Raw genomic sequence first — 13,148 nt, 5'->3', positions numbered from 1 at the left:
CCCTCACCCACCACCACCCTCACCCACCACCACCCTCACCCACCACCACCCTCACCCACCACCACCCTCACCCACCACAACCACCCACCAACCACCACCCACCACCATCCACCACCCACTACCCACCACCGACCACCACCCACCACCACCCACCACCACCCTCACCCACCACCACCCACTACCCCCCACCACCACCCACCACACCTTTATACTTGCGCGATATAACCCAAAAACCTTAATTTTGAATTATATTGGTCGCGAAAGCCCACGTGTTATACTACAAGAAAGGTTAACAAATCACCCGAAATAGAGGTTTTGTTTGGTTAGATCGCGTCAATATAAATGTGTCGTTAAACCCGCCACCACCCGACACAGGAAATTAGTGATGTTTGTCACGTAAACAGAACGTGCCAATTCGTTACGGGTTTAACGACGCATTCATATTGACGTGACCTAACACAACAAAAAAAACACCTCTTATGGATAACATTGGTCGCGAAAGCCTACGTGATAAACAAATCACCCAAACAAACACAACTATTTCGATTTAAAGCTTTCGTGACTGCAATGATTAATCTTCTTTGGTTCTTTCGGTAAAGTCACCACGTAGAATGAGAATAAAATAATAAAATAACACAATAAAATTCTCACGACGTTTCGGTCACAACGCCGCTTGCATTGTGGCCGCAATTTTATTGTGTTATTTTATTATTTTATTCTCATTCTACGTGACTTTACCGAAAGAACCAAAGAAGATAAATACAACTATTTTCGATATTTCCATTACCGTCGTTTTTTGGTATTGTTTGTTGTTGTAACTTGCTGACTCGCCTATACTGAACATCTGTGAAATTATTTTCATAGCTCATCAGATACTTCCAGTCTAAATAAAGATTATGATTCTAAATGTACAAAGGAAAAACCCCGGAGTACACGGAGAAAAATCAATGCGACCACGGGGAGAGAGAACGTTCAAACTCCACACATACAGGGGTCAGGGTCAGGATCAAACTCACGGGCTCCTAAATTTTGATTTAAAGCTTTCGTGACTGCAGGGATTCATATTCTTGGTTCTTTCGGTAAAGTCACGTAGAAGGGAAACAATAAAATAATAAAAATATAAAACAATAAAATTCCATTGTTTTAAAAATATAAATCAATAAAATTATATTGTTTTATATTTTTATTATTTTATTGTTTCCCTTCTACGTGACTTTACCGAAAGAACCAAGAATATCACGGCCTCCTGTATACCAGGCGAGGTAGTTAATATCTCGCCACCGTGGCGCCCCACTTTACATTGTGATTGGCAGATATTCGCGTCAGGAGGAGTGGAGTGTATTGCTGCTGCGATGACAACGATGCCCCCTTCGTATTTGTGAATCAGGCGTTGAGTCGCGCTAAGTTTCTATGGTTCTGTTCTGGGTGACTACAGTCGCCACGCATTGTGCATCTGGTACCTGCAACTGCTGGCACGGTTGTGCCGATGCGGTTTAGGGATGCCCATAAGCTTCGCTGCATTGTGAAATCAGGCGGTGGGGGGTCCTCTTTGAGAGGTGAAAGTAACAATTAAATCAGAATCTTTGTATTGGAGGAATCCGATTACCTATGATGCTCTTTTTCAGACATGTCCAGTAGGGCGGGTAAGGGAGTTACAACAGCAAATACAAAAAAATGGAGTGAAAAACAGAGAAAATGGTAAGCAAGTCACTTAAAACTAAGATATATTTTTAATGTATCATGTAAAGCCCACTGAATAACAGTATTAGCTTCTTTTTCAGAAGCGACCTGGCCACAAATGATTGCTCAACAAAGTGGCTTATCACGTGCAAATCGACTGCAGCCAAATAATATAATATAAACACATAACAATCATAAGAATCCCACTGTCCAAGATTAAAAGACAAATTATGACACGAATAAATCACTACCATTGAATAAAATAACACCTTTGAATGGAATAGGCTGAAAATAAAGATAGCACTGCTCTGAAAAGAATGAAACGGCATTTGTTTACATGAAACATTACCCATCTGTTACTCTATGCAATGGAAAATTAGTTTTGGAGGGCGGGACTGCCTGATTCAACACAATTGGCTGATTTCACTCGAAGTAGTGGCATTTCCACGTTTATTTGTTAACAAGAATGCAATGCACGCAAAACATTTTCATGTTATATGTATACCGTCCTTGCGATTACACTGATAAATAAATATGAACACGTGATTTAGATCATTTACGGCGGTTAATAACATCATTCAAAGTTAAAGTAAATTGTTTTCGGCAGGACATGATATTGCTCCTTCACGTACTTTCCAACTAACACGTAGGCTTATCCATAAATAGAGGTTTTTTTGGGTTAGATCGCATAATATAAATGTGTCGTTACATTTTAAATGTTATGGGTTTACTCTCCAACACACCGGTGTGCTGTACTAGTAACGAATTGGCATGCTTTGTTTACGTTGCAAACGTTACTGATTAGCTGTGTCGGGTGGTGGCGGGTTTAACGACACATTTATATTTACACTATCTAACCCAAACAAACATCTGTTACGTGCTATCTACATCAGGTTATCGTATGATAAACTAAACATCCACTCGGATATCCCGCAAAGGGGCCGTCCATAAATGACGTCACGCACCTAAGGGGGGGGGGGTCAGGCATTTGTGACGATATGTGACGAGGGGGGGGTGATAAATGTGACGTCACATCAAAATGCGCAACTTTAAATAAATACAAACAACACGTTCTACTTAATTAAATATACTTTTTAATAAAGTGCAGCGCCACATTAAATACGCACTACAATGACAATAGTTTAAAGCGATTTGAAGCATGTTTTATATATATATATTTGGGGGGGGGGGGGGCGGGGGGCAGAGCTTTGTGACGTCATATTTTAGGTGTCTGACTTTTTGTGACGCCGTGTGACGAAGAAGGGGGGGGTCAAAAATCGCGTGACGTCATTTATGGACGGCACCAAAGCATTGCAACCCTTCGTGTTAGAGAATGGTCCACGGAAGTAGATACCACAAAACTGCTGTCCCTATTGACATCCCGTAAAGTAACCTCTGATCCGCACAGCAGTGCGGGCAGCCCTTTTGCGAGGTCATTGTCGACTGGCACGAGACCATGAACTCACTAACTCAATTACCCAGGGGCGTCCTTGCGAAGAGACGATGTTGCGTGTCGTTTCAGTGGGAGTGGTGGGGCATAGGCTGGATTGGTGAATCGCACAAATAAAGAATTAAAGCTTTCGTGACTGCATAAATTACTCGTTGTTTTTTTTTTCGGTAAAGTCACGTACAATAAAGTTATTATTAAAATAAATCACGACGTTTCGACCGCAACACAAGCGATCTTCATCAGGTGTAACAAAAAAAAACAAATAGCGAGGGAGCACGTAGGGGTGACATCAAGGCGACACATAGAGAGCGTTAAACTTACACGGAGGTAAATGCAACAAGAAGATGAGAGACGAGAATTCAACAAACCTAAGAAAACATTTACGTGATGCACAACCAGTCGGCCAACAACACAGACACTTGCCTGGCGGACCACGAATTTCATAGGAGTGCTAAATTTCGTGTTCATCCTCTGGGTTGAACACACCAGCAGAGACAGAGTGAACAGACACGAGGTACAAATGTCGAGGTACAAATGTCGCGAAATTCCCACCCAGTGCCTCCCAGGATAATGCAGTAGGGTACAGCTAAATGTTGACTCTACCTGCTACCTGCTCCGTATGTGGGTTTTCTCCGGGTGTTCAGCTTTCCTCTCCCATGAAAACACCAATGAATTGGCCGGTAACATCTTGCCATATATAGGACGTCAGAGCTCAAGCAATCGTTGACGCCGCCTCGTCGCGTGGCTTTGCCTGCGGAGTGAGCGAGCGAATCACTAACTTTGAGAACCCGATCTAATACCAACGTCGCCAAAAACTCAGCGGCTCTGATCCACATCGACACCAAAACACAAGCCACTTCACCAAGTGACCGAACCGATCACGCAAGCGAAATTCAATACCTCCCACGGCCGCTGCCACCGCTGGCTGGCTGGCTTCTGTGGGACAATAGCGGCTCTGCGAAATGAAATTAAATACACGGAAGGCGAGCGGTCAACGTGTCCGGCTTGTGCGTGCGTTGCGGTGTGGTATGCGGGGAGCGGTGGTACAGCGGTTAGCGCTACGAACCCGGCCACCCGGGTTCGATTCCCGCTCACGGCCAACACCACCAGCGAAGATTTTTCTGAACCGGTCATGGGCCTCCCCTAGGTCGACTCAGCCGCAAAATGAGCAGCTGTCGTGGTGTGTAAAAACATCGCCACTGCTGGCCACCCACCCCCTCGTGTGCCGTTCCGGCCTTCATAGGTGCTGCTCGCTAACAGCACTTGCCCCTACAGTCTGTTACAGGCTACACGGGGGAGCTTTGTCTTTGTTGTTGTTGTGGTGGTGGTGGTGGTGCGTGTGCGGTGTATTACGGCGCGCCAGACAGAGGCGATCGCCGGCATCTGTCGGGGCGACTCGACGTCCCCGCTTCTAACGCGCGGTGTTGGGGCGCGCTCGCCCTCGTCGCTCGCACCGAGGTCGTGGTCTCGCGCTCCTCGCGGTCACGTGGTGCCGGCGGAGTAGTTGTTGCGTTGCCCCCCGCTAGTCGGGGCTCCACGCGCCTTATTTACCTTCGCGGGTTTTTCGCGGCAACGTTAGCAACTTAAACGCGTACAAAGTCGTCGGAGCGCTCCCCCCCCCCCCTTTTTTAATTGTATTGTTCAAACGTCACGTCGCAATTCAATGCAAGAAAGAAGAGCGACGAGACGCACGCTTTTTTTGGACACGAGGCTGCTGAGCTCGCCTTCACCCCACCCCCGATTTCACGCGGGGACCATCGCCCCCCCCCCTGCCGGGGCTGGCTAGACAAGACCGAGGCTGCGGCCTGGAGGGCCCGGGCCGCGTCTCGAGTTTTTTTGTTGTTGTTTCCAGGTGATCCCGTCCGTGTTCCTTCGACTCGCCCTTGTTGCTTCTGCTCAACTCCCTCGCGCACAGCTCGGGCATGGCGAGCGTGGAGGTGAGAGAAGCGGCGGGCGGGGGGGGCAGGCAGTCAGTTTTGTTTTGTTTTTGGGTTCGGCGCCGTGCGTGGCTGCAGGAGTGCGGCAGCTCGACCGTTTGGCGCGTCAGCCGCCGCTGTTGGAAGTTTGAGATTAGTTTGTAGCGGCTTTTAACTCGCCAATTTGTTCCGATGTGGAGGTCGGGACAACTTGCACTGTGTCCGCCCGTCGTCAGGGCTGTTCGATTCAGACTCGGATCAACGCTTGCCACTGCGGGGTTGGTGAGGGGCAGCTCCCTGGACCGGTTCCGATGTACCGTCGTAGGAAAACAACACTGAACTGTTAAACATTAAACAACGGTTTTTTTTTTCTTTCTATTCGTGCCATTCTTACAGCGCAAGGCTATCACGGATGCGCAATGATTCGCAGCGCGGTGTCCAATGTTGTGTGTGTGTGGTTTATTTGAAATGTAAGTGTTTATCGGACGTTGGGATGATGTAAAACACGTGGTGGCTTTGCGGTGGTGGTTGTGAGCGCACTACCTCGAAAACGACGCCGAGAGAAATTCTCGGGCACGGTCAACTTCAGTGGAGGGTGACGATTCCCCGACTCCTATTCACGGATGCGCACTGACCAGCGTGGTGAAGTATGGCCAGGCAAACTCCGCGTTCTGGGGAGGACTTAATCAAGCGGTTGGTTTGTGAAATATTTAAACATTGCAACAAGCGGGATGGGGAGTAAGCCTTTTCTAGTCGGCAGGTGCCGTGTGTGTGGTTTTATTTCTCTCCCTAAATTCCGTTCGTTATTTCGGCGGGGGTTTTTTTTTGTTGTCCGTGTGATTGCACCGTGAAATGAAATCCGAGTCGCCTTGCCTACAAATAAATCACTTGCAGTACATTGTGTCAAACATATCTGTGTGGCACAGACATTAGTTATGAGAGCCCCAGATACAATCGCATCAGGAATGCTGCGAAAATGTAAAAAAAAACGTTAGACTTAAATTTCGATTTAAAGCTTTCGTGACTGCAAGGATTCATCTTCTTTGGGTCTTTCGGTAAAGTCACCACGTAGAATGAGAATAAAATAATAAAATAAAACAATGAAATTCTCACGACGTTTCGGCCACTCAAGCGCTGTCTTCTGGACAGTACCGTTTCTTCACCTGAGGACGGCTACTTGTGTTGTGGCCGAAACGTCGTGAGAATTTCATTGTTTTATTTTATTATTTTATTCGCATTCTACGTGACTTTACCGAAAGAATCCAAAGAAGATACGTTAGACTTGTTTTGGAAACTTGGTTCACAACCGATTGCAACATCATTAAGTTTATATGCGTATCGCAATTACAATGAAGACGTCTTTCTGTTATTGAAATAGCCGTATTATGCGCAACCTTTTAGGGAAATGTATTACAGCTGCAGTAATTCGCCACTTACAAATTTAATTTCGCCTTTGGCTGCTTACTATTTTCCCTGCGGGTTGTTTGGCAGTGGCTTGTGTACGCGGACAACCTTTACCCGGCCTTGTGAATGTGGAACTTCCACCACTGGCTCAGGGCTGTAAACAGGAGATTGAAGGGAAACCACTGCACTTTGAGTACGACGACTTTGAGATACATAGGCTATTGTTGTATTACATAATCCAAAAACTGGCAGTGCCTTAAGGCCGAAAGCGCCCAACTTTTCGTCACACGCACCATGTACTAATGCAAATTTTCTTGGTGGAAGGGATCTAGCAACCTGTAGCCTAATTTCCTGTATTAACATAAATTGGGACAGCATTTCGGTTTCATTGTGAAATAAAATGCCTTTCATGCGTTTGTTATATTTAGACAGCCTGCGGACTGTATAATCCGATTCATCCATCGTGACTATTCAGTTGGAATGATGGCACTCGTGTTACAAGCTGATCACACTAACGCCGCTAGGGTTAACACACGTGCACGCCAGGAGTTCACTCGTCTTGAACGCATGGTGCCACAAACCACGAAGTCAAAACATGCAACGAGGAAACACGTGACACATCCCTGCTTATCACAGCCGCGCAGCCTGAGACCATAAACCAAACCAATAACAGTAATTGCACTTCATTACCACGTTCGGGTTGTTATAAAAATAATAATTAAACAATCAGTTTTGTGTATCATCAAAATACAAAGGTGTCCACGTCCTTAGTAGAGTCGTGTCCCTTGTCATCAGAGTGATATAATGGATTAGCACATGTTAGCCGATACATATTTAAAATGTCTACTACAGTTCATATTACCTTGTTTACTCGTTATCAGGTGTATGCTAATATTAGGCTGCAATCTGACACAAGGTTTGATACCGAAATGTCCTCTCAAGAGAAGACTGGACAAAATGAAAAGCTAAACCACAATGGGATAATGTGGTAATACACTACTGTGTAGCCTTATACACATTTCCCCACTAGGAGTTTTATTAAATTGTGTATTCTGGCCTTATGTCTATGCTGGCCAGGAAGCAGACAAGATGGGGAAGATGGGGGACAAGATCAGTGAGAAATACAACAAGAAATTGCCCCATCGGTTGGGAATAGCTTATGAGGTGGGGGCAAGGCTGGAGGCCCAAGACTATCTGCTTAAGTGGTGAGTATGCTCCAGCATTCCGTGTCAAATCACTCCTGTACACTATATCACCACCCCCACAGTTCTTCAACTCCAGGTTGTGATATGCAATAATGGTATTGTTGGTAACTAAACATCAGTATCTCAGTACAGAAATCTGTGATTGCTAATTTAGCATTACTGGTACTACTGCATAAGTTTCAACAGTTATACTGTATCGCTCTGCAATGTGTTTGACGTTTCACTCCACATGTTGGGAGTTTTTGTATACCTTTGCTTGGTTCTTTCGGTAAAGTCACGTAGAAGGGAAATAATAAACATAAAACATAATTTTATTGTTTTATTTTTATTATTTCCCTTCTACGTGACTTTACCGAAAGAACCAAAAATATGAATCCCTGCAGTCACGAAAGCTTTAAATCGAAATTTTTGTATACCATCAGCTTTTTTTCAGTTCAAATTAATTCAGATGCCAAACAACACATGGATTTAACTCAGAAACATTGAAGAGCAATAGAAAGCTCTCCGTGGTGTACAGAATTCCGTCTAACACTGTCGAACCCCTGATATCAACAGGTACCCTTCCCGCATTGAGAAAGTAGACCCAGATGAGGGTAAGATTTTGATCCACTTTGAGCGTTGGAACCACCGTTACGATGAGTGGATTGACTGCAACAGCCCGCGGCTGAGACCGCTACAGCGAACCTCGCTCCGTCGCGAAGGCCTTAAGCAGGAGGAGCCAGCTGTTGGGGCAGTGGTACGTACCTGCCTGGCTATGACGTTGACGTACAGAGTTACTTTACATGCAAAAAAAATCAAGTTATTTGCATGCTTGTAAACCAGTGGATTGTTTTGCTTGTTGAATTGTATTGCATTTTATGTGTATGAGTTTAACTTTTAATATACAGTACATTTATATACTGAATAACAAAAAACACCTCGATTTGGGTGCAAATGTTTCGATTTGTGTATTTTGATGTTTTAGCCATTTAAGGTTGGGGATGAGGTGCTGGCTAGGTGGATTGACTGCAGATACTACCCAGCGAAAATCATCACGATCAACAAAGAAGGTAAGACAATCACATCACCTGTATAAAGAGAACATTTTCAAAAATGTTTGCATATGGTTTTCAATAAAAAAATAGATCGGAAATTTAAAATAGTTCCATGACAAAATTACATGTAAATAAACTTGAAATTATAATGTTGAATTGAAATTGTGTTGAAATTATCAATTGTTACATTTTGTATCTCGAGCCAAAGTTGTTGTATGCTATGCAGATATCTATAGAAAAAGTTTAAGCAATCTTGATTTGAAGCTTTCGTGACTGCAGGAATCCATACTCTCTGTAAAGTCACGTAGGTAGAAAAAATTCTAATTATGTTTTTGTTTCAGATACTTACAGTGTGCGATTTTATGATGGCTTTGTGAAAGACGTGAAAAGCATAAATGTGAAAGAGATGCCAGAGGATCTGAAAAACCAGGTATGCATCGCTTTGTTTTTACAATGATTAATGTATGAATTTGTCTGAGTATTTTTTTATTGTTTCAAATGATACTGAAAAACCCATAGCTTATGAAATTTATGCCTAAAAGGTTTACAATTATATATAACTAGGGGTTGTTCGGGGTGCCTGTGACAACCCCTCACAAGCGTTTTACGGCCTTCGGCCAGAAAAGTCATGAAAATAATTGCACATGAACGACGCATTCGCCCAAGCACCCGATGCTCCGTTTTGAAGTTTTAAAATTAAACATCTTTGAATTGTATTATGTTTTGAATTAGATAATTGTATTTATTCATTAAAAGCTTATATCATTTACCATATAGAAGACTTAATTGAAAACGACATTTCGTGTGAATTTTCTCTCGTCGTTAAGTAGATGGCCTTGCTGGGGGTTAGGTTCGATGTGGACTTTCGCCTTTTTGGGATTGCGGGATCGAGATTAGGCGACACAGGGCTGGCCGTGCGAGAAGACCGCCGTCTGCAGATCGATTCCAACTTAATCGAACGTCTTGTCCCTGCGCCTCCGTCGTTCATGCAGGGGGCGTGTAGGTTTACAGCGCCCCCTGCATGAAAACGACGGAAAGTGCAGCGTTCATCACAGATCAAGTTGTACGCTTATATAAAAGTACATTACATAGAGATTTAGGTTTCAAGAGTACATTGGATAGAGTATCTCAGTTAACATAAGGCTTTTGCAACTCTGCAAGGTATAGATGATTTAAATATATATAGTAAAGGCCTCGACATCTGCTAGGGTTTGGTTCTTGAAAATATGTGCAAAAGTAGAATTCGCGAATGTATATACAGTCATACCTCGGTATACGGCCGCTTTGAAATACGTCGAATTTGGTACACGTCGTGTTTTGACGAGAAAAACATGTCTTGCGATACGACGTCTTGCTTGGGATACGACGCGCTTGCTAGAACTTGTACGGGTCGGGATGAGTCACCGCGTACCCGCGTAGACCCCGTTCACGACTGAGACAAAGCGCTGCTCATCAGTCTGCCTGCACAGTAGATCTCGTTCAGTGCACAACCCTTGCTATAACGCTCTGTGAATTTTCACATGCATTTATTTTAATGTTTGTGTGCATTTTTAGTAATAAGTAGTGTCTACATTATTTTATACAACCCCATTAATGTATAATATGCCATATAAAATATAATTTCTTATACTCTGGAACGGTTTATTTCCTTTCCCTTTATTTCTTGTGGGAAGAATTCGTTTGGTATACGTCATTTTCGGTATAAGTCCTGCCTTCTGGAACTAAACACATTCCTGCGGAGGGAGCTGGTAGGAACTTTGGGTTGCTCGGTCAAAAGCCAGGGTCAACGGCGGCGTGGTGCATTCTGCAAATATGCCCGACTGTGAGGGCGGGCACAAGCCAGCGTGAGTAGGTTAAACGTTGAGTTTTATAAGGGCACCACGGGGTGACCAGCCCCTCCCCACTCAGCCCCACCCCTCCCACCCCCCACCCCTCCCACCCCCCACCCAGCCCCACCCCCCACCCAGCCCCTCCCCCCCCACCCAGCCCCTCCCCACCCTTCCCTCTCCACCCAGCCCCACCCCTCCCATTTTATCCGGGTGTCTGGATACACGTGGACAGACATCCACAGACATACATAATTAATCCCCTGCCTCCTGTGAATTAATCCCGGTTGGGCTTCCAGTCCACTACGTTTCCTACTACCAGTATTAACGACGTATACCAAGGTACCACTGTACTTTGTTTATATGGAAAAAAATGGGGTTAGGCTTCCATGTCTAACCGAACGTACAGGAGAACATTAAAATATTCATAACATTAATCCCTTACTGTACACATTGTACTATAATACAATTAGATAAAAAAAACACATCAATAAATTGTGCTGTAAAAATTGGAAGTTTTTTTTTCACCTTGAACGACAATGGGGGTGTGATGATACTACTTGGGCAGTCGTCGGTGCACTTGCCGCCGCACTTTCCATAATTGCCTTGTCATTTTTCTTTAAATATCTGACTGTTGATTTGTTTAGCGTATAAATAGCGGTCAACAGCAGACGCATTGTCAATCCGAGCAAGTTTATCTAAAAGCCCTACTTTTTGAGCCAGACTCCTAACTTTCGTGTTATGCCTTAGTCTCTTGCTCTCACGAACTCCACTCACTTGATGCTTAGTTCCCATGATCGAAATAACAAAAAGCAATGCAAATAATGCAAAAATAGCACAAAAGGCAAACAGGCACTTGAAGAGTAAAATCTTCGGCGTGTGGATCGTGGCAAGTACAGTAGCCCTCCGTCATGATGCGATGTTGCCAAATCGCGAATGGTCCAAGGAAAAAAGACACGAAAATTATAAACTGATATACAGATATAAATTCGCGAACAGTCGAAATTTGCTAAAGAAAAATCCGCAATTGAAGAGGTTTTCCTGACATTCAAATATGTTCTCACAAATGCTATGATTATGAAGGTTGACCAAAGTTATGAATGAATACATAAACTCCGAAATGGGGGTAAAATGCATTAAAATATTACAATTGGTGACTTGGAAAAGTAGGTAAAGATGAGATGATAAGATAAATAGTAAGGTTAGCATCATTAGCATTGGAGTGAAGAATTATAGTTGATCATCTATTACAGTTCACAGCCTTTTGCATAAATTATTAATTTTGCAAATGTACAAGGACAAGCACAGCTTATACATTTTTAATTGTTATTATTCTTATGGACAAACCCTGAATTGTCTGAAGTCTCATCAACATATGCAGTGATCACATCCTGGTGTGATGCGAGTGGCGCTTCAATATCAATTTAACTCTAAGAAATGCCTAGAGAAGGAAAATGGTAAAATAGACATTACCACTTTAAACAATGAAGTGACAAGGCTGGTAATTGATAGTTCAATAAAAGTGGATGGAAGGGTTAAACAATTTATTTGGAACCACAAAAGGCACATTGAGGAACAAAAGAGGTGCAAAGAAATGGACACGCTGTACAAAACGTTGAATACACAACTCTTATGGAAAGCTTAGGAAAGGAATGAGAAAATACATTGGAGAACACAACACAAAAGTAACTTAAAGATGCCACAGAAAGCAGACAAAAGGAGGTTTCTCGAGCAATTTACAATCCGTAGCCCTTGAAGAAGGATGGAACCATAACACTTGATAAATATTTAATCTTGAAATCTGTAGAGAATTGTTTTCAGATCTCAAATGCAAAACTTAATTTGTGCCTGGAATCAAACAAAATGTCACTTTCAAGTAAGTACTGCCCTTCAAAGTATAAACAAATGAAATCTCCTGGGCAGATGGTGTAACTGTGGAGATCGTTGGGATTAAATGTTGGAACACAATTATTGGATCTTTTCACTAAATGTTTACACAGGAGGAAATAGCTAAATTATAGAACGATGCCTCAATCATTTGATGCAATACATTTTATTAAACTGACTTGAGTAATTATAGATCCATTAGTCCCATATTGCACGTATATAAATTGTTTTTTAAGATCATTGGTAACAGAATAAAACATGGTAGAGGCTAACCGAACCATGCGAGCAAGCAGGCTTCATGAAAACTTTCTCTACCCTTGATCACATCCATACTATTACATGGAGACACAAAAATAACGAATGGATTCTAAAATATATGCACGTCAAACATTATTTCATGATGACTGTTATGTAAGTTTTCTTGGGCAGGGCATTTTGCTAGACCGGATGAAGGACAGTGGTCGAGATTGATGGAGTGTCAGCCAAAGGAAAGAACATCTATATGGATGTCCACCACGGATATGGAGTGATGAATTGGCTCGTGTAGGAGCCCATCTGGATTGTTGCATCACAAAACCATGAAAGATGGTGAAAACTTGGGAAAGCCTTCATTAGGCAGTGGATAGCTCCAAAGCTGATGATACATAACATCTGTACAACGTTTTTTTTTTATATAAACTGCTTGTAACATTCATAATATTTTTACTGTGTCTAGGATGGTACAATTGCAATGGTTAGTGGATGTG

General features: G+C 43.2%; 1 protein-coding gene across 4 annotated transcripts in view; it reads left to right on the top strand.

Annotated features, from left to right (window-relative positions):
* The first annotated feature begins 4,602 nt into the window (after window positions 1-4,602).
* LOC116941593 (PHD finger protein 20-like protein 1) overlaps window positions 4,603-13,148 on the top strand; it is a 28,247-nt gene continuing 19,701 nt past the window's right edge. For 3 of the 4 annotated variants that reach the window (XM_032952792.2, XM_032952794.2, XM_032952791.2), the window contains exons 1-5: window positions 4,603-5,067; window positions 7,528-7,655; window positions 8,211-8,391; window positions 8,620-8,704; window positions 9,031-9,119. In XM_032952792.2, coding sequence (XP_032808683.2) covers window positions 5,053-5,067; window positions 7,528-7,655; window positions 8,211-8,391; window positions 8,620-8,704; window positions 9,031-9,119 — 498 coding nt within the window. In that variant the 5' untranslated portion in view covers window positions 4,603-5,052. The remainder of the gene's footprint in view (window positions 5,068-7,527; window positions 7,656-8,210; window positions 8,392-8,619; window positions 8,705-9,030; window positions 9,120-13,148) is intronic. The other variant, XM_076066599.1, reaches the window with a different exon arrangement.

The sequence above is a fragment of the Petromyzon marinus genome, chromosome 12, assembly GCF_048934315.1.
Source record: "Petromyzon marinus isolate PM22_M1 ecotype Great Lakes invasive population chromosome 12, UKy_Petmar_22M1.pri1.0, whole genome shotgun sequence".
Classification (NCBI taxonomy): Eukaryota; Metazoa; Chordata; class Hyperoartia; order Petromyzontiformes; family Petromyzontidae; genus Petromyzon; species Petromyzon marinus.
Note: the sequence above shows the minus strand (reverse complement) of the source record. Positions and strands in the feature narration are given on the sequence as shown.